Raw genomic sequence first — 26,515 nt, 5'->3', positions numbered from 1 at the left:
TCACCACATTTTTTGTATAAATCTTACTGAAGAAAAATAATGTCTGTTTAAAAAAGAAGCAAGACAAATTTGTATTCTTATTGTAGACTTTTACAAATAAATTTGTCACCTGTTGAAAGATGTAGCACACAATCGAGGTAAATTAACAAATGATTCTTCTTCCAGCCAGAGTTTATAGCTACTGCTTAGAGAAGTCTCGCCTTGTCTCTCGACCACCTAACCAGAGCAATTTCAATATTTTCTATTTGATGATTGATGGATTGTCATCTGAAGAAATGTGTGCTTGGTACGTCAGCGATCCTTTTGCGCACAGGTACATTCTCTCTGAGATAACATAATAACCCTCACATGTGCTTTTATAGACTCTTGTATGCCAGCAACCTTTTCATAGTTTTGCTCTCACTGAACCGATGAAGCCTAATTTAGTGCAATAGTTATATCACCCAATGTTGGGAAGGTAATAGGGGTAATTAAACTGAAATGAGAATCATGCAGTGCTTTGGATGTGGTACAGAAGGGAGGGGGATTGTTGGAGAGCTGATCAAGAGGCAAAGTCTTCTTGTCGAGCAGAGTAAAGGCAGCAAAAGTCAGTGAGGAGGGAGGGTATGATCTGAATTGGCTGCTTTGTTTAAAATAATTTCTGGATGGGGTAAACACCTATTAACTGAAAGGTCTTCAGGATATGAGTGCTCCACCATCAGTTGATGATATCAAGGAAAGTCCCACTCTGATTCATTCCACATCAGAAGTTTATGTTTCAAAAGTGAAGTTGGACCAGATATTCAGTTAAAATGCAAAGCAATGAAACCTGCTCTATGGCAAATTGATTAGTACCCATCCACACTCCACCTGCATCCACACTGAGTATTGTGTGCAGTTCTGGTCACTAAACTAGATGAATGATGTGATTACACTGCAGAGAATATTGAGGATATTAACCAGCATATTTCCTAGATTGGAGGACTTGTTCTGGCTATATATTTGATAGGATGGGTTTGATTTCCCAGAGTGAAGGAGGCAGAGAGGTGACTGACAGAATGATACAAAAGTATAGACAGGATAGTGAATCAAAATCTTTTATCCTTTGGGATGGGTATCAAAACAAAAGAATTAAGATTTAAGAATTAAGGAAGGAGTTTTAAAGCCAATTTCAGGAAAACTTTTTTTCCAGAGAAAGGTTAATATTTACTGGTTTTTAAGTTTATACATTGTTGTGAATGAGGAAACAGCTTTGGTAGGTCTCAAAGGCAAAGAGTTTGAGCATAGTTTTTGTAGTAAAGGATTTTATTTACAAAAGACACACACACACGCACACACACACACACATGCACGAACTTGCACATAAAATGGTCAAGGAAAAATCCCAACTATGCCCCACCACCTCTTGACTCAATGCAGGCATGGCTCTTTGCTACAAGGGATATTAAATTAAACACTTACAGCCCTTTTAACAGTGCACATCTTACTAACAGTTTCTCCAGCACTCTTCCACATTTCTAGGACTGGAGTGAGTCAGGGTGGTCCCAAGCTGGCAAAGAGAGAGAACAAAGAACACATGGCACCTTTATAGTGCTGAAGGGACAAGCCAAGGTCATCAGCAGGGACAAATGGCTCAGTGCCAGGAGGATTAATCCAATTACAATAGCCAATGGCCTAAGGCCAAGTACAGGCAGGCTGGAGAGCCCTGTCCAGGTAACTTGCATGGTAAAACACCAAGGTATGCACTAATGGGTGGGGTGCAACCAAACCTTGATTGGCAGCTGGTCTGTCCTCCAACTAGGTAGGGAGCAGTGCTGTCACATGACAGCCACTACCCTTCTCAAAACAGACATACAGCACTTTAACAGGCCCTTCCAGCCAACAACCTCAGGCCACCAAAATCCACCAATTGACCTAGAAACCCTGTATGTTTTTGGAGATGGGAGGAAACCGGAGCATCCAGAAGAATATAGACTACTTGCAGACAGTTCTGGATTCCAACCCTGTTGGGAATATATAGTGTTGCGCTAACTGCTGCATTAACTATGCCTGAAATATTTGGAATATGCTGGCAGAGGAAGTAATTGTAATCAAATATCTTTCCTCTGTTTGAGACATTTAGACAGACATTAACAGCGATGAACATGAGGCATGCAAGCTATGTTTTTAAATATAGGCAAGTGAGACAAGTTTAGATGGGAAAAAAATGGTCATCACAGACATGGTGGGGTGTAGGACCAGTTTCTGAGCTTGTGCTACATACATTATTGAAACTGACATTTGTTTTATTGACCTGATAAGTTCAGTCAGCTGGGAAGAGTTGATATTTATGGGTTTGAATTTAATTTGATTAGGTGAATTGTGGGAGTTATTTTCCTTTTAAAATTAATGATTTTGTGCATTCTTGTTAAAGGGGGCAGAAGATGCTCAACAGCAACACACTGTCAGATTTCACTGGGTTATTTACTTAGTGTGGTTTTCTGGTCCATTCATCACAGATATATGAACCAAGATGGACAGGGGTCAATAACACCTGAAGGAACAAGAAACAGAGACAAGTTTTTGTGTGTAAAGCAAGCCTTGAGCGCTCTGGGTTTCAATAATCTGGTAAGATGAGTTATGTTCTGATCAATCATAATGCTTTCTTCTGAGTGTTGAAAACATAATGTAATCCATGAGATAAAGGCAGTTCAGGCAGGAGATTTGCAAAATATTTTCCTATTTTTATTCCATTGACTAAATCACTTCAAAGCACCTACAGTAGTTGATATAGGAAGGTTAAGACCCTTTCTGGTTCTCATTATCTTTCTGGAACAGAATTTGGAAGACAGAAGTCACAATTTATCAGCTGCAAATCAACTGGCTTTGGTCAGCAGTTCTGAAGGGAAATGTGGTCAATCAGTAGAGTACAGGAAAGTGTATTCTGGACTTAACCAATCTACTGTAAATACAAGAAAAGCTGCGTGACAGATCATCTTCCATTTCATTCAAGCCAGCGTACCCTGATGCAGTCCATTGCAAAATTGGGATATGCTGGACTTTCCATTACTTTGAAGAATCCATTGTTGCAATCCCTCACAGACTAGATTTCAATTCCTAATAACACCGGACAATGAAGATTTTGCTTCCCGAGCACTTCTGAGAATATTTTATGGATTTTGGACTGCTGATCAAGAAAATCACCTGAAAATTTCCCTATCAAATACTGATTTTTTTTTTAGTTATAACATATTTTTGAGATTTCCCCCTCATATTTTAAGTCCACTTCAAGCATAAAAACCATGAATTGCAACATGTTATTGAAAATTCACTTTCTGTATTTGCACTTGGAATTTTTCCACTGCTGATCTTGATAGTCAGTGATGAACATAGTGGAAAAATGGCATCAGGGCAACTGGAATCCATCAATGCTGGCCGACTATTGTTGGACACTGACACAGAGGCATTAGATGCTGAGTACAAATGAACATCAGTGGCAAAACATTTTTATGTCAGTTGACCTAATGCGATGTGTCATCATCATTAAGCAATTAAACATACTAAATCCAATAAAGGCTAATTTAATTGTTTTATAACTTCCTATATGTTCACCTTGAGGTTGCCTATCATAATCCCAATATTTATTTTGAGGAACAAAGCCTTTTGGAAAATGTGTGTTGTCCAGTGTCATTTGCAAATGGAATTCCTGACATGGAGTTCAGTAAATAAAATAGTTCGACTTTGCATGTTTACACAGTTTATATTCATCGTTAATGCATTTTAATAAAGCACACTTATCAGTACTTACATTTTCAGTTATTTTAAGGACATTTAACACTCTAACGAAGTCTCACACCATGTATCCATTAAATGCTGTCAGCCTTCTAGAGACAGGCCCTCATTGATGCACGAGCTGAGGGCTAGTTAGACCTCAGGCCTTATTGTGCCTCACTGCCTTATTCAAGGATTGGGTGGTTGATGATAACTGGACATCTTACATTGGGTTGGTATGGGCATGGGGGGGACATCCACACAGCAAGCTGAAAAACGACAGATGGGTTATGTGGTAGCTGCTCCTCCTGTTAGGTTAACTTTGCAGTCAAACTGTTGATTTATGCTGAGAATAGTAATCCACCAAAAGTGATGTAATCAGAAATGAATTGTGGAAAAGCCCATTGTTCTGAAAATTCCTCCTTTGCCTATTCAGAAAATGAAATGAGAATTGTTGCATGCTGGAACTGGGCAGGGCATTGGCTGAAAAGACCCCTGATGGAGTGAGCACGGGTCTCATCAGCTAATAATTGGGCAGTTAATATTTCAAAGTTTGTTTCTTTCCTAAATGTGTGCCTTTAACTGCAGGAATTTAAGTGCTGAAATACAGAAGTACAGGTAATTACCTCATAAATGGGTCACAAACTGCACCCTAATACTTTTTCTTCAGCCGAACAGTCCATTAGACCTATGTGCAATCTAGGAAAATCTCCTCATGAACTTTAAAAAGATATTGTCTTACTGATTTCTTGGCAAGGTCGAGAATTTTTCTGACCCATTCTTATAAACCTTTATTTATCGATAATAATTTTTTAGACCCGTGGTTTGCTGAAAGGCAACACTCAACAGCCATCCGTCAGTGGTAAGGCCAGAAGCAGGGATGTTCACTGATGATCAATACCTGTCAGATAAAAAGTCTACACCCACCCACAATATCAAGGCTTGGGGAAAATGGTGGAAAGGAAAATTCATACTAAACAAAAGCCATGCAATGACAATATCCAACCAATGAAAATCCAGCTATCACCCTCTGACATTCAAAAGCATATTATCACTGAATCCCCCCTCCCCTGTCAATTTCTTGGGGAATTACCAGTGACCAGAAACTAAACCAGCATGTGGCTACAAAAACAGGTCAGAGGCAAGGAATTGTGTGGTGAGTGACTCATTTCAAGACTCTACAAAGCCAGTCTAATACTTGTAAGTCTCAAGTCATGGTACACATACAACACGGCCGTCAGAGAACAGCATCAATTATCAAGGATCCACACCACCCAGGATATCCTCTATTCTCACTGCTATCATCAGGACCAAGGTATAAGTGTCACAAGACTGATGCAGCCAGGTTCAGGAACAATTGTTACCGCTCCATCACAGAGTTCTGAGCAACAAACTCAATCAAAAACTCATGTAAGGACTAAGTTTGCACATTATTTATTCATAAGTATTTATTTTCTGTATTGCTCTGTTTGTTTGTGCTTTCTTGCTTATATTTTCCGAGAGAGTCTGAATCAAATTTTATAGGTGAGTTTTTTTTTAGCTTAATGCCTTCTCGTTAATGTTTAATATCTATTATTTATGAGAAATTGTTATGTTTAAATCAGACTGTTAGTTAAATTCAAAAATCCTTGGGAACAGGATTTAAATTTGTGTACATCGGATGTGGTTTGGGATACATTTCTTAAGTTGGTTAATAGTTCTTCGTTATGTGCTCAACATTGTCTATTATAATTCAAAGTGGTACATAGAGCACATTTATCTCAGGCTAAATTGTCTCACTTTTATTCCGATATGACTCCCTGGTGTGACAGGTGTAAGAGCAGAGAAGCATCATTAATTCGTATGTTCTGGACTTGTCCTAATCTAGAAAAATACTGGAGAGAGGTTTTCCATACTTTACCAAAACATTTCAATATAGATTTAACACTGAATTCTTCGGTAGTCTTCTTGAGTACAATGGGAGGAAATTATTCTTCTTTATCTCTGGTTCAGAGTCACGCTATTTATTTTGTCACTCTTTTGGCGAGGTGTGCGATCTTACTTAAATGGAAGAATGCTGTCCCGCCCACTCATGATCAGTTGTTGCGTGACATTGTATCCTGTTTAAATATGGAAAAGATTCGCTATTGAATTAATAATTCAAATGTAAGATTCAAAATGTTATGGGGGTCATTTATGACTCACTATATTTATAATTTTACTCCAGTATAATTAAATTGTTTGACTTGCATCTTTTCCACATTCCCTTTTTTTAATACTAGTCATATATATATATCTGGCAATGCAGTTAAGTAAGGGGTTTGAGTTTTTCTCCTCTATTTTTCTTTCTTTTTTTATATTATTAGAGTTTTTAGGAAAAATTAGTTATGAATATGATTTAAAATTTATATATGTGGGTGTCATATGGATGTCTTATTTAGTTTGTGTAACTTAGCATATCATTGAATTGTACCCTTTTTTTGAATAAATTCTTTATTAAAATCAATTAAAATATTTAAAAAAAGAATAAAGATATTTATTTTCTGAATTGTGCTGTTTGTTTGCACTTCCTCCTTGATTATATTTCTCTTAAATATAGTTTTATTTTACACTACTGATAATACAGTAAAAGTTAGAAAATCTGGACTTCTCAAACTCTCGCCTGAAATCCGAAGCACCTGAGAATGCGGACTTCAAGAAACTCTCAGCTTTTGCATCCATACATGCGTGCATTGCTTAAGCGCCACAGATGTACTGGCTGAGAATTCAGAAAATTCAAAAATCTGTACCAACCCAGTTCCCAAGCAATCCAGATTTTAGGACTTTTACCATAGAAATTTAGCCTTGCCTTCAGGAAAAATAACCTCAGTGTTGTATGTGATGACATGCATGTACTCTGACAATAAATCTGAACTTTTAACTTATTGTCCACTTGCCTAGATGAATGGAGCTTCAATTACACAAGAAATTGAAACATCATATAAGACATAGCTGTCCATTTATGTCACCACCGATACACAGTAGTGGCAGTTTGTAACACCTACAAGATGCACTTCAGTGACTCTTTTGACAGCATGTTCCAAACTCTCAACTTCCACCAGCTGGAAAGACAAAGGCAGCAAATTCATGGGAATACCACTATTTGGAAGTTGAACACCAAGTCACACACTATTCTGATTCAGGGAAAATCACCTTTCCTTCACCATTGCAGTTGTTAAGTTCCTGATAGTCACTCTCTAACAGTTATATCTACACCTTTGTCATCTCACCACTACTTTCTCAAGGGCAATTAGAGATAGGCAATTAAATGTTTGCTCCCCTGAATAAATGGAAAAAAAATCCCTAATTGACAATGAGGAGGTTGTGCTGACCCATCCCTTTGAACAACTGAAGGCCTGATGAAAATTTCGCCACATTGCTGCTGGATAGGTAGCTCCGGTTTCCACATATTTTTTTGTTGCAAATCTTATTTGCCAATCATTATCCCATTGATCTTGATACCTATGGCATAGGCTGATTCATTTGCTGAGGAGGTGAAAATAGAATGGAACATTATGCAGACATCAGCAAACATCCCTATTCTGATGTCACTGATGAAGTATCTGAAGATGGTTGCAGAATACCCTAAAGAATTTCTGCAGTGAAGTCAAGGTGCTGGGATAATTTATTTACAACAACCACTGTCTCTCCATTGTGCAAAGTATGACTTTGGCCATAAGTATTTTCCCTGTGATATCCATTGATATCAGCTTAATGTGTTCTTTGATGCCACACTCAGTCAAATACTGTCTTGATTTCAAGGAAAGTTATACTCTCCCTTTCAAATCAACTGTTTGGTCCACACTGAACAAGTCGACAATGAGTTTGGGCAAACTTGATGTCCATGAGCAGATTTTCTTGTGAACTGTCTTTGAACCACAGAGTGGCCACTGAATTCATACCCACAGAGGTGAGCCCAGAGATAGCCAGACTGTAGAAAAAAAAGTGGCCTAGCAAGGACATTTCAAAAATTTGTGTTGACAGGGTTGTGGGGTGGGGTTGCTTGAGAACATCATCACCTGTGGTTAAAAACACAAAGTGCCTGAGAAGCTCAGCAGATCAAAAAAGTGTCCTTTATGTAGCAAAGGTAAAGATACATCACTGATGTTTCGGGCATTGAGCCGTTCATCAAAGTATGACTCTCTTTATCTACTGTCACCATTTACTGGATAGTCTATCCCCAACCACACTGAAGTAGTTCAAGTAGGTGGTTCACTCTCATCTTCTCAAAGGTAATTGTGTACAAGCAATAAATGCTGTCCTTAACAGTGCCTTTGTAATAAAAAAAACACTGTCAGGCCAATAAAAATTAATCAGTGGCCAATTTTCTCTTATTTGTTTCAAAATTTGTAACCAAGATTGAGAAACATAACTGATCTACATGTTAATATTCAGGGGCAAAAGCATGAAAAAACATTTATGTTTGATTCAGTTTAGCCATCAGTGCTACACCTTGAAAAATTCAAATGAAATTTTTTAAAAATTGAAGAAATATTTTTCAGCTCTTGAGATTAAAAAGTCTTCTTTAGATTATTGTAAAATGTTTGAAATATTCTAGTATCTAGAAATGACTAAAATTTAATTAATTTTGTTGCAATTTAACAGGAAATTCAGCAAGCATGCAGTTGAAATAGCCACATGCTTCACTGTGTTTTTCTAATTTAGGAAATTGGTGGCTTGTTTCTGATTCTGTCTGCCATCTTGCTACTTGGGGACATCCAGTTTTTGCCTCTTACAGATACCGAGACAGCATACGTGACAGATGTGCAATTACTAGAACAAGGTCAGTGCCGTTAAAGTCTCAAAGCTAACAGTTACTGCTGTGGAGTGCCAGGTTGGGAGAGTATCAAAAATAAAGCATTGGATAGAGCCAGGACAACACTTAATGCTCTGTACTGACATTTTGTATTGTCCCAGGACCAGAGGAAAGAGGAGGATGTTTAGGTCATGGGTTTTCTCATCTATGGCACCTGATTATGGTTAATTCTGCAATGTATCACCAGCACTTCCATTTGAACACATTAGCCTGCTGTTTGATGAGAATACAACTTGGAACGACTCTGGCAATTGGATATCTTCATTAAAATTAAAACTGTTGTAAGTTGAACTGAACTGAAAAAAAAAATGAAGAGAATCTTGTGTGTAAATTGGACCCTGTAAATTGCCTCTCCTGTGGAGGTAGAAGGTGGGAAAGTTGATGGGGATGTGAGAGAATAAAATAGGTTAGGACATGATTAGTATAACAGGGTGCTTAATGGTCAGCATGACTCAATGGGCTATAAGATCTGCTTACATATTATAACTTGCTTTTATGACTACTCAGGAGGTCAAGCAGCATCCTTTGAGAGAGATGCATATTTAATAGGATGGAGGGAGAAAAGAGCAAGTGAATTTTGTGAACAGTGGAAAAATAGAGGTAAATAATAAAAAGGAAGGTCATCTTTTATCTAATAATTTCTGCTGCCTTCTACCCAAACACCATCTTTTTTTTTCTCCCTCCTTTCTCTTCATCTGAAATGTTGTTTTATCTCAACTGACCAATTCTATTGAAAAGGCTTTGACCTGAACTGGCATCAGTAGTAATATAAATGGGGGGAAAATTGGAAATACCCAGAAGCAAAGAAGCCTGAAGGTAAACTTGCATATTGAGTTGGTGATAAAGAAGTCAAATGCATTTCAAGAGGAATAGAATATAGGAGCAGGGATGTGAGGTTCAGGCTTTATAAGGCACTGGCGAGAACTCACGTGGAGTATTGTGAGCAGTTTTGGATTCCTTATCTTTAAAAAAGGATAGGCTGACATTGGGAAAAGTTCAGAGGAGATTCACAACGCTGATTCCAGAAATGTAACATTTATTATAAGAGTAGCATTTGACAGCTCTTGGCCTTATACCCATTGGACTTTCGGAAAATGAAGAGGGATCTCATTGAAACATTTTGAATGTTGAAAGGCATGGAAAGAGTAAATGTAGAAAGGTTGTTTCCAGTGGTGAGAGGGTCTAGGAAACGAGGGCACAACTTCATGATTGAAGGGCATTAGCTTAGAAGAGAGATGCAGAGGAATTGCTTTATCATTGGAATTTATTTCCATTGGTGGTTGTGGAGGCTAGATTATTTGGTGTATTTAAGGCAGAGATTGGTAGGTTTTTGATTAGCCCTTTGGATTCTGGCCTTTGTTGAGATTTTATTAATACAGGTCAAGTACAATGTATCTGAATTTCCAAATACTGAACTTTTTTTTTAGCACCAACATGACAAGTGGAAAATAATTGAATACCTGATGTTGTGTAGTGAAGATAACGTTAACTAGTGTGTAACTGCATAAGAATACACTCTTCTCACTGTAGTAACTGGAGTGAATCACTGTAGGGTGTATGTATATGCATAGGGGAGCGAAGTACTCGAGCTGGCAGAGTCCGCAAGCATCGAATCCATGCTGCTGAAGACCCAACTGTGCTGGGTGAGTCACGTCTACAAAATGGAGGACCATTGCCTTCTCAAGATCGTGTTCTATGGCGAGCTCTCCACTGGCCACCGAGACAGGGGTGCACCAAAGAAGAGGTACAAGGACTGCTTAAAGAAATCTCTTGGTGCCTGCCACATTGACCACCGCCAGTGGGCTGATATCGCCTCCAACCGTGCATCTTGGCGCCTCACAGTTCGGTGGGCAGCAACCTCCTTTGAAGAAGAGCGCAGAGCCCACCTCACTGACAAAAGACAAAGGAGTAAAAACCCAACACCCAACCCCAACCAACCAATTTTCCCTTGCAACCGCTGCAACCATGCCTGCTTGTCCCGCATCGGACTTGTCAGTCACCAACGAGCCTGCAGCAGACGTGGACATACCCTTCCATAAATCTTCATCCGCTAAGCCAAGCCAAAGAAAAGAAAAAAAAAGAAGAGGGGAGTGTGAACAGTTCCCTGAGATGGTGGAAGGCATCAGTAAGTAAAGTCTCTTCTGTTATTTGTATCTTGCAACTCTAAGTTATTTATGAAGCCTCCCAAGTAACACAGAGACATAACATGGTGGCAGCGGTATAAGAGAACAAGAATAAAGCCGTACAATTGATTGTGTCACTGAAATACGATGGAGAAGAAGAGAAGAAACATTACTGAAAAAATGGCTGGAGCAACAGCAGTTCACCCACTGATGGATTGGGAGGCTGAAACCATGGCTGAATTATTTAAAAAGTTTCAGCAGAAGTGCAATTGAGCATCAAAAGCTATTTTAAAAATGCAACAGCAGTGGAGAAGGTCAGTTATATACTTCTCTGGAGAGGGGAGCGAGACCTTGATTTATTTAATAGCTGGGAGCTTACAGAGTTGGAGAAAAATGATTTAATGCAAGAGACTGATGAAATTGTTGATAACTTCCTCACTCGACTAAAATTTGTTGCTGCAAAATACAGATTTAAGGATATAGAGGAAAGATTAGTTTATCAACTAATAGGGGGGAGTGCCCATCCTGATGTGCAAAAGACTCTTATAGGAAAGGATAGCTGGAAGCTGGCCAAAGCTATAGACACAGCCAGAGCCTTTGAAGCCACAGGATGCAAGTGAAATCCCTATCTATGCAGACCCACCCACAGCAAGAGAAAGTTGATGCTATAAAGAACACCATCAGAAAAGTACAAACCCCCAAGACCTGCAGGAAGTGTGGAAGACAACACCTATTCAATGACCGAAACAAATGCACTGCATAAGGTTCTGAATGTAGAGCCTGTGGCAAAGCAAACAACTGGGTGAAGATGTGCAAGTCTGTTATGAAGAAAACAGTAATGCCAGTGAAGAAAAAGGACAAGAAGATGATCCACCACATAAAAGGAAACAACATGACACCCAGATATTGGAAATAGAATCCATACACCTTCATGATATATCGGATAAGATGAAAGAAGGAAGCAAGTTGCACACAAGGATCCAAATACAGAGGATAATTCAGAACAAGCCTGCGATATTTAACCTAAAGGTGAAGCTGGATATTGGATCACAAAGCAACTTCCTTCCACTCAGACTCTACCACCAGATGTTCCCAGAGAACATATTAAAAGGGTATCCAAAAGATGATGCATTGAAAACAGCAAATATCACATTAATGGTTTATGGTGGACCCATCATCAAGCAGCTAGGGAGAGCTAAGATCAATGGCTGCCATAAGGGAAAGAAAATCCTTCTGTATGTTCTACGTGGTAGATGCAGATGGACCAGCAATTCTAGGTCTGGAGAGCTGCCAGGAGTTACAGCTGATCTCTGTCAATTATGAGATCCAGACGAAGAAGATATCCGAAAGCATCAACAGAAACACACAACAAAAAGAGGAAATGATTTCCACAGAAGTAACTTCCAGGCCATGGCACGCTGTGGGAGTAGACTTGTTAACTGAAAATCAAGAGCGGTATTTAATAGTAGCCTGTTACTACTCTAAGCTTCTATTTGTCAAAAGGGTGAAAGACCTGAGAGCATCAACTATCACCTCATAAATGAGAGCGCTCCTTGTTGAACAAGGAATACACAAGCAAGCAATGTATGACAATTAAACACAGTTTACATCATAAGAATTCCAAAAAGTGGCTGCAGAGTTTGGATTTGTTATCACTCCATCATCCCCATACTACCCCAAAGGTCACTGGTTCATTAAAAGACGAGTGCAAACTGTGAAACACACACTAGTTAAGTGTCGCAAAAGAAAAGAAGACCCAGACCTAGCTCTTCTACTATTACAATCAACACTTTTAAAGGCTGACATGAAATCCCTGGCAGAACTTCTAAATGGCAGGAGATATAAAACAACTCTGCCAAGCAAAATACACCCTCCAGAAGACCAGGAGGAAAGCAGAAAAAGACTGGCTGACATGCAAGAAGAAGGACGCCAGTATTATAACAAACATTGCCAGAACTCTTCAGAGGGCAGCATGTGCATATTCAAGAGCCGATGTTGAAAACATGGACCCCAGCAAAAGTCATCAGAGAAGCTGAGACACCAAGATCATATATTGTCAAGACAGACTCTGGCAATCAGCTGAGGAGGAACAGAATTCACATCCAGATTCACAATTCACAAGATGTGATGAAGCAGAAAGTTTTAATAACAGCAAAGCCTGCAACACCAATATCAAGTGAGGTATCAAGTGAAGAGACCACAACCACTAATACTGAAACATCAACACAGCAGTTTTCAGGTGAAGCACAACAAGCTACATCACCTACACATGTACCAGCAACACAGAGCCCAATGGTCACAGCCAAATGCACAAGATGGTGAAGCAATATACTGCTGCCAGTGTGATATCAATAAGGACTTTTTTTTTGTGTAAATAAACTAGTATATAAGTTCAGTTACTTAAGTTGCACTGGAAAAAAATAATAAAGAACACTAAATTTTTCTTTATCTTGAAGGAGGGATATATAGTCAGGATAATGTGAACTATTTTGTAACTGCATAAGTATACACGCTTCTCACTGTCGTACACCAATCTGGGGCATATGTATATGCTGAGGGGAGTGTGAACAGTTCCCTGTGATGATGGAAGACATCAGTAAATAAAGTCTCTTTTGTTATTTGAATCTTGCATCTCTAAGTTATTTAAGAAGCCTCCCAAGTAACAGAGATATAACACCTGACATGCCCATGTGGGGCTCTGACATTCTGTTGGGGCCAGTTTGATTACAATAACAGTTTTTTTTTAATGTAAAATGTTTTTTTGAAAAAAACAACTAAATCTTTGCTTCTGGCCAGGAAGTTGCCAAACGGAACTGGGTCCAAGTCTTCAGCTTCGGCTGCAGATGGAGTCACCAACAGCAACTTTATTCTCAACATTGGGTGCAGTGCCATCCTCAGGCTCAGGCTCCCGGGCAGGAGCGGAGAATAAATTTGGGGACCACTGTTATTGGTGGGGAAGTGTCAGGGGCTGGCAGTGTCCAAAGACAATAACCATTGTTAATGAGGCAAATGTCACTAAAGGAAACATTTGAAAAAGCCATCAAGAAGAATTTCTAATGTTTGGGGCTGCATTTATCTTCTTTTGTAAGCAGAGATTTTTTTTTTGCATGTACTAAACATTATTTCATGTGAATTTTCCACTTGTGGCATCCTGTCAGTGCTCAGAAAGACTGCTGTTGTTTGTTGTCACTGTTTAACCAATGATATAGGCATTCTCTGCTAATGCTACTGTGCTGCTCAGTTCCATTGTTCTGAAAAATCCCAAACATCAAAAAATATCTGGTCCCAAGCATTTCAGATATGAAGTATATACCATAGTCCAGACTGGGTCCATGAGTGTAGCATGACAAAGAGCGCTCAAGACCAAAGAGAGTTCAATAAGAATGGTGGCATGTAGTAGGTGCAGATTTTCGACCAAGGGGTCGGATTTGCTCTTCCTCATATGCATTCAGAGCAATACTAGATCTGGTGCTGTAACCCAAGCTGAGAGGGTTGTCCCTGATGTTGACTTTTTCATGAAAGAAAACATCTGCTCATGAGTCGCATTGGTCGCAGTGAAAAGTAGTGACCTAATGGAATGGAGTACCATGGCTAGGACATCCTGCCAGCATGAGTCCTTTGGATTGGATGGCCAATTTTACAGCCTTCCAAACCATTATGTTCTCCTTCTCAACCTGTCTCCTGGGGGTTATAGCTAGTCATCCTGCTGGATACAATGCCTCTTACCAGCAGGAACTGGCATAGCTCTTCACTCATAAATGATGAGTCCCAGTACCTATGGATATAGCCGGGATACCTGAACAGGGCAAAAATAGAGTCTAAGGCCTAGTGATGGACGGGGTGGATGTGTTTGGGCAGGGAATGGTGAAAGGGAAACTAGAGTACTCGTCAATGAAAGTGAGAAAGAACACGTTCCTGTTTGTGGAGGGGAGGGGTCCGTTGAAATTGACGATGAGCCATTTGAAGGGCCTGGATGCTTTTCTCAGGTGCACCTTTCTGAAACAGTAGAAATAGGGCTTGCACTCCACACAGTCCTGGCACAACCTGATCAATTCACTGACATCCTCAATCGAGTAGGGTAAATTGCGTGCCTTGACAAAATGAGCCATTCGAGTGATGCGTGGATGGCAGAGCTCATTGTGCAGTGACCACAACTGGCTGGTGGTGCAGAGGCACAGCTTCCTCTGGACGGGGCATCTGGAGGTTCATTGAGGGAACCTGGTCAGTAGACTATGTTGTAGTTGGAGAGTTTGATCCTCCACCTAGTAATTTTGTCATTTTAAATTTTGCTTCATTTGTGTTGTTGAACATGAAAGCCACCGATCACTGGTCCATGAGGAGGGTGAATTTCCTACCCACCAGGTAGTGCCTCCAGTACCTGATGGCCTCTACAGTGGCTTGTGCCTCTTTCTCCACTGATGGATTCTGAAGCTCGTGGTCTTGTAGGGTCCTGGAAAAAAATGCAACCAGCCTACCCACAGGGTAAGGGTCACAGCCAGAGCTCCGTCTAAAGATTTCCATCTAGGAAGGTACATTCTCATCCACGGTGTGCATGGTGGCCTATACAATGTGGCTTCTGACATAATTGAAAGCTATTTGAGCTTTGGCTGTCAATGGAAAATAAGTGGTTGTTTAGGAGGGGACAGGAAGAGGGTATGTGTTCAGGAGTGTGAAGCAATTAATAGTTTGGCTACAGTCAATTATTAGCCTAGACTTTTCTTCCCCTTTTTATGACAACTACCTGTGCTCTCCAGGGGCAGGTACTGTGCTTGATAATGTTCTCATCAAGCACTCGCTGTGTCTCAGCTTTGATGAATGCCCGGTCCTCTGCTGTAGCACCTGCTTTTTTGTAGCAATTGGTCTGCAATCGGTGCTCAGATTGGGGAACAGAAGAGGTGGATCTATATTCAGCGTGGAGAGACAGCAAATGGCATCAGAATTTTGAAATCTTCTGTTCTGAACCGTAATGGGAGGGAGAGGACCAGAATACTTTAGGGTCACGTTTTTAAAGTGACACAAGAAGTCAAGACCCAGCAAAACTGGAGCACATAAATTCTTAAATACATACAGTTTGAACTTACAGAATTTCCCCCTCCTGTAAAGATAAATGAACCATATAATGTCCTTGAATATTTCAGACTGTGTTTGGGTCACTAAATAAATATGATGATCAGTAGGATACACGTTGAGATTGAGATTTTGGATTGTCTCTGCGTCCATGAAGCCCTCAGTCGAGCCAGAGTCAATTAAGCATTTCAGTTTATGCCTGTTTACCCACACCTTTGCTGTGGAATTGTTCAGTTGATGTGTTATCTCCTGGCCCAACACCATCACTGCCAAGAATCTGCCGTCGTTCCCCTCGCTGGAGTCGCTACCCCCCCCCCCCCCGTTCAGATCCTCGTGCAGACAAGATGGCCACCGCCCTCCTTCTTCTTCCACCAATTTCAATGCCGGCAAGATGGCAGAGACCACATGGTGCAGCAAGATGGCTGTGCTCCCTCCTTGTCGGGTGAAGGTTTTGAAACACGGCTGGATGGCCACCAGGTTTTCCGGCATCATTGCTCTCACTGTGTGGTCCTGCAGGAAGGCCGTGGTGTCCAACCCTGGCACTGGGAAGCCGGGGGTTTGGGTTTCAAGCTAGCCTCAGTCAGCCCATCAGGGGTCGCGCACGTGTTGGACCTCCCAGCACTTCCCCTTGCCCTGCAGACTTTCACCCAATGCCCCTTACCACAACCGGAACAGATGGAGTCATTAGTTGGACATTGAGCTCTTATCAACTGCAAAAGAAGCATCCCTTCGCACCTGAGGCCATCACCATCAGAGCCAATGCAAAGTATGGTGTCGCTCCTGGACCAAGGCCATTGTGAAGGGTGCTGCTGCTGCTTTCCAAATTGTCAGCCCCCAGTTGGGCCATCTCCAGCAACTTGGCCAGTAGTAAGTTGTCAGGTATTGTCACACTGCCAAATGTATTTGGACTGCACCCCAGTGACCAGAACATCCCAGATCTGCTCACCCTCCCGTTCCTGGGCTGTGCCATCCTCATACCTGCAGTTCCTTGCGAGTTCTCGTAGGATGAGGACATATTCTCAATTGACTTACCAGGCCACTACTTCAGTTGTGAGAGTTGATGCCTCGCTAGAACAATGTTTTGGGGCCTCATGTAGCAGGACTTCAGCTTCTCAATAGCCGCTGCATTAGTTGTACATTCCCTGATGATCAGGAATCGTCTAGGTCCAACACGAGAGAGGAGTGCCGACCTCTTGAGCTCCTCCATTGAGTAGACCTTTTGTGTGATCGACAGGTACATTTGGAAGCACTCCAGCCAGTATATGAACTCTTCCGGAGCCTTTGGGGAGAGAAGGTTGATGAGGAGCATCGCGGGCTTTAACAGCGCTTCCATCCCTTTCTTTATTGAATAAAATTGTAGCGCTACTGAGAACACTCAAGACCAGAGAGAGTACAACACGCTTTTATTCAATATGAATGGCACACATGGTCTGTGAGCTGAACTGGGGTTTTGGTGGGGGTCCAGGGTTTATATCGGGATATGCGGGGATGTGGAATAAGGGGAGAAGCCAGTCCTTAGAGCATTGCACCAGTTGTGGATTCCCAGCTCACTACAATGGATAAACATTTACAGTACAAACCAGTTGGTGGTTGGGTATAAAACTAATCCTGGGAAACCGGGATACAGAGTATAGGTGCTTGTTGGTAGTATAGTAAAGCCAGGATACAGAGTCCAAAAGGTTAGCCAGGACACCAAACATTATGTGGAGAAGATCAGGTAATGGGGCTGAACGAGATGATGGATTAGCTCATGATTAAAAGGTGGGGATGACTCAATGAGCTAAATGGCCGATTTCTACTTCTATGTCTTAGGTGGTCTTATTAGCTGAACATCATGAAATATTCCTGAGCAAAAATAAAATCAAGCTTCAGGAGCAAATCTGGCAGGTTAAGTGGAGTGTTGAAAATTGTCAAGTTATGCTGACTTTCCCATTGCCTCCAGACATGCTGCTTAATCTGATCTTCCAGTAGTTAGAGCATTACAGCAGTTTGTTTTTGTTGTTGCTCCAGATTCCAGCAACTACATTCTCTTGGGTCTCTAAATAATCCCTAGAATTTATTTACCTTTTTCTAGAGCTTGAATATCACCACGATTTGATTCTTGGTCTACTGGAAATTCAGACTCGGAGGTTCTCCATCTTGAATTCCCAAGAAACGTTCCTGTCTTTTGAGACGGACTTTGAGTGTTAGGCTTTTATTACCATAAACTGATGGCACATCTCATGTTGATGACCCAAGACCTGAGCTTGTTCTGGGTGAAGTGTTATGGCGTTGCCACCTTTATTAGGGGAATCGGGGGGAGGTGCCACAGGTACACTCAGCAAGGGGGTGGGTCAGCCATACATGTACAAACAGTAATACTGTGGTTCCACCACAACCCTCAAAGCTTTCAACCAATCCTTATTTTCAAACTCTATCTTTAGATTAAAAGCATGGAGAAATTTTGGTGGAAACCGTACAGAGAGCAAAAGAGTTTCTGATTTTGAGGAAAGATCAGAAGCCATTTAAATGCGCCACACAAATATGTAAATCATAAAATTGATTTGTTTTAATGAATGTAGTGAAGTAGAATTTACATGGTCACAAATGTTATTGAATGCAATTTGTTTACGGGATTTTGAATTGTGCCTTCAGTTGCATGTATATTGTTGGCTTTTACCAAATTATGCAGATATACAATGCAGAATACCATATACATGTAGGTCTTATACAATCTAAAGATTTTGGTCCCACAGTCACTATGCGGTGCCAGATAGAGAATACTGTTTAGTAACATATGCAATGTATAGCAGAATCTAAATAGCTCTGTATACAAATTGTAAAAAGTTATAAACCATGATATATCCCAAACAAATCAATGTGTCAACAACCTACTCTGCATCATATACATAATACCAGGGAAGTTGTGGAGGACAGTTTATTGTAAGTAGAAATATTTTTGAAAGATGCGGGGATTGATGGCTATGGAAACACATACAGTTATCTAGTTGAGCCCTTGTAACCTTGAATGGTGGGGTAGGCTTGCCCTGATCACATTGAATGGTGGGGTAGGCTTGCCCTGATCACATTGAATGGTGGGGTAGGCTTGCCCTGATCACATTGAATGTTGTGATAGACTTGCAAGAATCAAGTGCCTACTCCTGCCCCTATTTTCTGATGAATTTGAATGTATTAGCTAAAACAAGAAGTTGGATTGTTTTTTTTCTCTGGAGAGTTGAAGGTTGAACCTGATAGAAATGGATTTTGACCGATGTGTAAGGTTAAAGGGCCTATTCCTGTGCTGTTATTATATATTATACAGTATATTCTAGGTATCAACCACCATATGTACAAATGCATATAAATTGGATTTGTTTGGACATCATTCCTAAAACCTACTTTGTGCACATTTGATTGTTTCAATAATGATTTCTGGGTCAATTAGTGATCATTGGAAATTGGCACTTGTGGGTATGATTCACCTCATACATCTGATATTTACCTTGAGTCAATGCATATCTGATGAAGTTACCTGGTGCACAGAATCCATTACCCATGATATATGATCTAGGTTTATAAGTCATGAAAGTGTAAGGTACAAATTTATGTGAAATAAAGGGTTCTCATTGTTCATTATTGTATTTCTCTTGGCATCAACGAGCTTCAGATGCAATATTTATTTGTGATGTGAAGAATTGATGATGTCATAACTTGGGTACGAAGAACATTGGCTTTGATAATATTTTTAACATCTGACTGTCTTTCTGTGAAATAGTCTTAACTGAGCCTATATATATATCCATTTTGAATTGAATTGTTTTTTAGTGGCTGGAATTCTGAAAATATCACCAGATGATCTCAATTCAGCTTTAACCTCCGATATTCACCATTTTAAAGGTAAGTTGGTACAGCAATTTATTTTATTTGTAAAAACACGATGCTGGTGAAACTCAGCAATACATAATCAATGTTTCGGGATCAGTCAGGCTATGTACTTTTACCTTTGCTCTGCTGAGTTTCTCCAGCTTTGTATTTTTACTTCAACCACGGTTTCAGCTTTTACTATTAATTTTTTTTTGATAAATCTGAAAAAGAATCTCATAATTTTTACATTTTTTTTCCTCAAGGAGATGTAATTTTCAGGAGACACACAGTGGATGTGGCCAGATTTTACCGGGACCTTCTTGCAAAGTCACTTTATGGACGTCTTTTTCAATTCCTGGTGGACCATATTAATTATTACCTTCAGAGTCATGATCACACAACAAGGCAAGTCTGTTGTTACTCAGTCACATTTCCATGTAAGCCTGAATTGTGGGGGGTTTTTTTAAGAAAGAAAATATTTGATAAAACCAATGGATTTATTGTAGTTCTTTTAATGTGAGTTGGAGGTTACCATGTGGTAAGGCTTGCAGCTTATCATTCCATTGCAACTCAATGTAGAATTCTCCCTCGACATAAAATATGTTCTTTAACCTCAGATAGTTTCATTAAGCCAAGGGGATTATTGTCAGGACAATATGATATTGACAATAAAAATAACAAATATTTGTGTTCCACACTGACATGCCCACAACCTTACTCTAAATATTGTACTCAGGTGTCAGGTCCACATATTATGGAACTTAAGTCACATGTAGGCTACATCAGAGAGGAAAATCTGATTTTCTGATCTGGATATTAATGCAGAATTTTTGTTAGCATTACCTAAAATTACAATACTTATTGATTGTCATTGTGGTATTTAAATTTCTTAGCTCGTCTAGTATTGTTATAACTATGTCATAGCCTTTTCTTTGTTATTTTAAAAATGCATTATAGGAATCCATTTAAAACTGCTTATTATACTAATCACCGTCTTCTCATTAATATTTACTTTAAGATATTTTCAATGAACATTTGGCCAAATAATTAAAAGTAAAATTGTAAATGCAGCAAGTGGTTAAAATTCAAACATAAATTTCATGAATTTAATTTTTTTAAATTCCTTAATTAAAACAAAAGGGATCAGGTGATTTCTTACTTTTACTGTATGAATTATTTTATTGCAATTAAAGTGTAAAATAAAAAAAGATTTATTTTGTCTGTAATATTTCTCTTCATGAATTACTTTTATTACATTACCTAGAATTATCCATTATGACCTTGTTTCTTTTTCACATTGCTCATCATGTTAGTCATGTTTATTTAATCAAACAGCATTGAAACAAAATCTATACAAAGGTGACTTTTATTGTCACATAATAAATAATACTCTTCTTCTTTGGCTTGGCTTCGCAGACAAAGATTTATGGAGGGGTATGTCCACGTCTGCTGCAGGCTCGTTGGTGACTGACAAGTCCGATGTGGGACAGGCAGCCACGGTTGCAGCGGTTGCAAGGGAAAATTGGTTGGTTGGGGTTGGGTGTTGGGTTTTTCCTCCTTTGTCTTTTGTCAGTGAGGTGGGCTCTGCACTCTTCTTCAAAGGAGGTTGCTGCCCGCCGAACTGTGAGGCGCCAAGATCCACGGTTGGTGGCGATATCAGCCCACTGGCGGTGACCAAGAGATTTCTTTAAGCCGTCCTTGTACCTCTTCTTTGGTGCACCTCTGTCTCGGTGTGGCCAGTGGAGAGCTCGCCATAGAACACGATCTTGGGAAGGCAATGGTCCTCCATTCTGGAGACGTGACCCACCCAGCGCAGTTGGGTCTTCAGCAGCGTGGATTCAATGCTTGCGGACTCTGCCAGCTCGAGTACTTCGATGTTGGTGATGAAATCACTCCAATGAATGTTGAGGATGGAGCGGAGAAAGCGCTGATGGAAGCGTTCTAGGTGCCGTAGGTGATGCTGGTAGAGGACCCATGATTCAGAGCCGAACAGGAGCGTGGGTATGACAATGGCTCTGTACATGCTGATCTTTGTGTGTTTCTTCAGGTGGTTGTTTTTCCAGACTCTTTTGTGTAGTCTTCCAAAGGCGCTATTTGCCTTGGCGAGTCTGTTGTCTATCTCGTTGTCGATCTTTGCATCAGATGAAATGGTGCAGCCAAGGTAGGTAAACTGGTTGACCGTTTTGAGTTCTGTGTGCCCGATGGAGATGTGGGGGGGTGGCTGGTAGTCATGGTGGGGAGCTGGCTGATGGAGGACCTCAGTTTTCTTCAGGCTGACTTCCAGGCCAAACATTTTGGCAGTTTCTGCAAAACAGGACGTCACGTGCTGGAGTGCTGGCTCTGAATGGGCAACTAAAGCGGCATTGTCTGCAAAGAGTAGTTCACGGACAAGTTGCTCTTGTGTCTTGGTGTGAGCTTTCAGGCGCCTCAGATTGAAGAGACTGCCATCCATGCAGTACCGAATGTAAACAGCATCTTCAGTGTTGAGGTCTTTCATGGCTTGTTTTAGCATCATGCTGAAGAAGATAATAAAGAGGGTTGGTGCGAGGACACAGCCTTGCTTCACGCCGTTGTCAATGGAGAAGGGTTCGGAGAGCTCATTGCTGTATCTGACCTGACCTTGTTGGTTTTCGTGCAGTTGGATAACCATGTTGAGGAACTTGTGGGGGGGGGGGCATCCGAGGTGCTCTAGTATTTGCCAAAGCCCTTTCCTGCTCATAGTGTCGAAGGCTTTGGTGAGGTCAACAAAGGTGATGTAGAATCCTTTGTTTTGGTCTCTGCACTTTTCTTGGAGCTGTCTGAGGGCAAAGACCATGTCAGTAGTTCCTCTGTTTGCGTGAAAGCCACACTGTGATTCTGGGAGGACATTTTCGGCGACACTGGGTATTAGTCTACTAAGGAGAATCCTAGCGAAGATTTTGTCTGCAATGGAGAGCAGCATGATTCCCCTGTAGTTTGAGCAGTCTGATTTCTCGCCATTGTTTTTGTACAGGGTGATGATGATGGCATCACGGAGGTCCTGAGGCAGCTTTCCTTGGTCCCAGCAGAGCATGAAAAACTCATGCAGTTTGGTATGCAGAGTTTTGCCACCAGCCTTCCAGACTTCTGGGGGAATTCCATCCATACCTGCTGCTTTGCCATGCCTATCTGGTGTTGGCTTCATGGTCAAGAACTGCATTGCCTCCAAACTCGAAAACCTCCTGACAGGCCACTCTGACCGGATCATGTCCATGTGACTCCCCATTCAAAACAAGCGACGCATCACTCTCATCAGTGTCTATGCTCCAACCCTTCAGGCGGACCAGCAGAAAAGGACAAGTTCTACACTGATCTGCGCAACCTCATCCAACACACCCCTACAGCCTACAAGGTTGTCATCCTTGGCAACTTCAACGCTCGCGTCGGCAAAGACTCAGAAACCTGGCCAGGAATCCTTGGCAAGCATGGTGTCGGCAAGTGCAATGATAACTCTGCGCAGAACAGCAGCTTGTCATTACTAATACCCTTTTCCAGCAGAGAGACAGCCTGAAGACTACCTGATGCATCCCTGATCCAAACACTGGCACCTCCTGGACTACCTTCTGGTGCGAGGAAGAGATAAGCGAGATGTGCTCCACACCAGGGTCATGCCTAGCACGGAATGCCACACTGACCACCAGCTTGTTCGCTGCAAGCTCAACCTTCACTTCAAGCCAAAGTTCAAGAACAGTGGAGCCCCCAGAAAGAGGTTCAATGTTGGAAACTTGCAATCAGATGAAGTGAGAGGAAACTTCCAGGCAAACCTCCAAGCAAAGCTTGAGGATGCAAACTACCTCATGGACATGTCTTCTGAAACCCTCTGGGATCAGCTGAAAACGGCCATACTGCAATCCAGTGAAGAGGTACTGGGCTTCTCCTCTAGGAAAAATAAGAACTGGTTTGACAAAAACAACCAGGAAATCCAAGAGCTGCTGGCAAAGAAGCGATCTGCCCACCAGGCTCACCTGGCAAAGCCTTCCTGGCCAGAGAAAAAACGAGCCTTCCGTCTCGCATACAGCCATCTTCAGCGCAAACTCCGGGAGATCCAAAATGAGTGGTGGACTAGCCTCGCCAAATTAACCCAGCTTAGCGCTGACATTGGCGACTTCAGGGGTTTCTATGAGACACTAAAGGCTGTGTACGGCCCCTCACCCCAAGTTCAAAGGCCTCTGTGCAGCTCAGACGGCGAAGTCCTCCTCAGTGACAAGATCTCCATCCTCAATCAATGGTCAGAACACTTCCAATCTCTTTTCAGTGCCAACCGCTCAGTCCAAGATTCCGCCCTGCTCCAGCTCCCTCAACAGTCTAGAGTTGGATGAGGTCCTTACCCGGGAAGAGACATATAAGGCAATTGAACAACTGAATAAATAATATATTACAATTGTAATATACAAAAGGCAGACAAAGAGTCACTATGAGCATTGCCATGCGCCCCCTAACAATAGCAGAAAAAGAAGCAAAGGAGTGTTGTCCATTCAGTCACTGAGTGTCCGTGGATTCATCTTCAGTGCTTCTATAGCCATACAACCTGCAGTTCAATCCATCGGCAATCTGAGATTCAGATGCAAACCTGTTAGCCTGACGCCTCTTGAGGAGCCCTTCTTGCCCTGAGCACCCTCCCAAATTGCATTTCTGATACCTGGTTTCCATGAGCCAATCTCCAGCAGCTCTCAGCCTGTGTGGGCCTTTCGACTGCAAGTTGCCAGCAGGCCATAACCTGTGTGGGTCTTTCACTTGTTGAGCCCTTCACTGGTCCACTGTCATGGTCACCATCCTGTAGGAGCATCGCCCATACTTCTCAATGGGGTCAGGGTGTTTCTCTCCATTTCTGGTGCCCTGCCCTGGTCCGCTGCTCCCTGGACTCTGCAATTCCTTGTGGCCACTGCTGAGCACAGGTTCCACCATCTTGGGCCCATGTTGAAACAGGATCTTTTATTTATGAAAAAGATTATCATAAAGTGATTCTGCAACAGTCCTGATATAAATTAGGTACCTATAAATCAATAGTCCCATTTATCCTTCTATGCCTTGCCTACATGCACATGTCTCTTAAAAGGTATCTGATTCCACCACATCTTAGTTTATTCAAGCTATCAATTGCTCTCTGTATGCAGAAACAAAAAAAATATTCCCCTCAGATCCTTTAACAAATTCCTACTGTCAACTTAAAGCTATGTCCTTTTTTTGATACCCATAAGTTGATTTTGACAATCTACTGTATCTCATAATTTGTTGTATTTTAGGCTGACCTCCAGCCTCCTTCACTCCAGAGAAGAAAAGCCCAGACTATCCAACCTCTCCCCATAATGAAAATCCATCAATCCCGATGTCATAATAAATCTGCACTCTCCCCTACACAATCTCTTAATTGCTGTACTGTGGAAATCAGAACTATACATGAGACTGCAAGAGCAGCTTAATCAGTACTTTGTAGTTGCAACATAATATCCCAACTCTTGTATTCTATACCCCAACTTATTAAAGCAAGCATGTCCTATGCCTTATTTACTTCCCTCTCCTTCTATGTTGCCACTTTTGATGACTATGGGTTTGAATCCCATGTTCATCTACATTCCTATTTTGATTACTCTTTACTGTGATTGTCCTATTCCCTTTTAACTTCCCAAAATGCCTCACTTTGCACTTCTTGGGATTAAGTTCTACTTGCCAGTGTGCTGACCAGTTCTATATCTGACTCTATCCTGCAGTAGACTGTCAGCTTTCAACATTATCCACACCACCAACAATTTTTTTTTAATTATTTGCATACTTCCTAATTCTCACATGATTTCCTGCTGTGCATCACTAGTCACAGGTTTCCAATCAGAAAAACACTCCTCCCCATGTAAATTCCAAAAGAAAAGCAGATCCTGGAAAGCTAAAATAAAATCAGAAAAAAAAAACGGTCTTAGACCCAAAACATAAATTTTGTTTCTCTTCCCACAGATGTGGCCTGACCTGCTGAATATTTCCAGCATTTGCTGTTTTATTCTAAAACCTTCTTTCACCATTGTCCTCTGTGTCATTTCACCAGTACTACACCCTGCCTCTGGTTCTTTGATTTTGATGTGATCAAAAACTAAATGTTTTTGAGTCTCGTGTTGATTTTCTTGTATTTTAGCCATGTCTCATGAGTTATTTCAGCCAAGCATTTTCTTTACAAATTGCCCTATTAATTTTTTTTATTGCATTATTTATGTGGAATTACAAGAATGTATATAAACATTATTTTGATTATTGCAAATTCCTGGTGGATTCCTGCTGTGTGCCATTGCCAAATTCATCTGTCTGAGTTGAATCTTATCTACTTTATTTCCTATTTTCATGGAGTGAAATTTCTTCTATTTCATTAAAATTGCAGGAAAAATAGGCTGAAAAAAAAACCAAAAAACTGCCGATGCTGGATATTTGAAATTTTTAAAAATCAGAAAATGCTAGAAGCACTCAACAGGGTAGGCATCCTCCAAAGAAAGAGAAACGGGCATGTTGAGAGAGTTCATTATTTACGTGATATGTATCATGAAGATAGGCCAAGGAGAAAATTGTTGCATAATGAAATATATCAGAGGTAATTTTGCAGATGAAATAATATGGACAGGGCTATGAAGAAAATCCATGAATCATTAGTTCAGAATATTCATGAGATTAGGATAATGATCTATGCTTTAATAAAAGACACTAATAAAAGATACATTTTGAAACATGTGTTCTTCATATAGAATTGATCATCTACAGAACAGATCTCCAAGGGAGATGAAAACTACACAATCGATGAAGGATAAGGTTGCAATAGAGATATTGAGCAACAATTTGTTTAATAACCTGAATTGCAAATTACTTAAAAAAATATTGTTCATGATTCTCTGCATTACCAAATCTACTTAAGATACCAGACACCAAT

At 40.8% G+C, this 26,515-nt stretch overlaps 1 protein-coding gene across 1 annotated transcript in view; it reads left to right on the top strand.

Annotated features, from left to right (window-relative positions):
* myo16 (myosin XVI) overlaps positions 1-26,515 on the top strand; it is a 239,976-nt gene that overhangs the window by 130,165 nt on the left and 83,296 nt on the right. The window contains exons 15-19 of the mRNA XM_069890622.1: positions 166-313; positions 2,478-2,586; positions 8,413-8,530; positions 19,558-19,629; positions 19,860-20,001. Coding sequence (XP_069746723.1) covers positions 166-313; positions 2,478-2,586; positions 8,413-8,530; positions 19,558-19,629; positions 19,860-20,001 — 589 coding nt within the window. The remainder of the gene's footprint in view (positions 1-165; positions 314-2,477; positions 2,587-8,412; positions 8,531-19,557; positions 19,630-19,859; positions 20,002-26,515) is intronic.

This window comes from Narcine bancroftii, chromosome 7, assembly GCF_036971445.1.
Source record: "Narcine bancroftii isolate sNarBan1 chromosome 7, sNarBan1.hap1, whole genome shotgun sequence".
Taxonomy (NCBI): domain Eukaryota; kingdom Metazoa; phylum Chordata; class Chondrichthyes; order Torpediniformes; family Narcinidae; genus Narcine; species Narcine bancroftii.
Note: the sequence above shows the minus strand (reverse complement) of the source record. Positions and strands in the feature narration are given on the sequence as shown.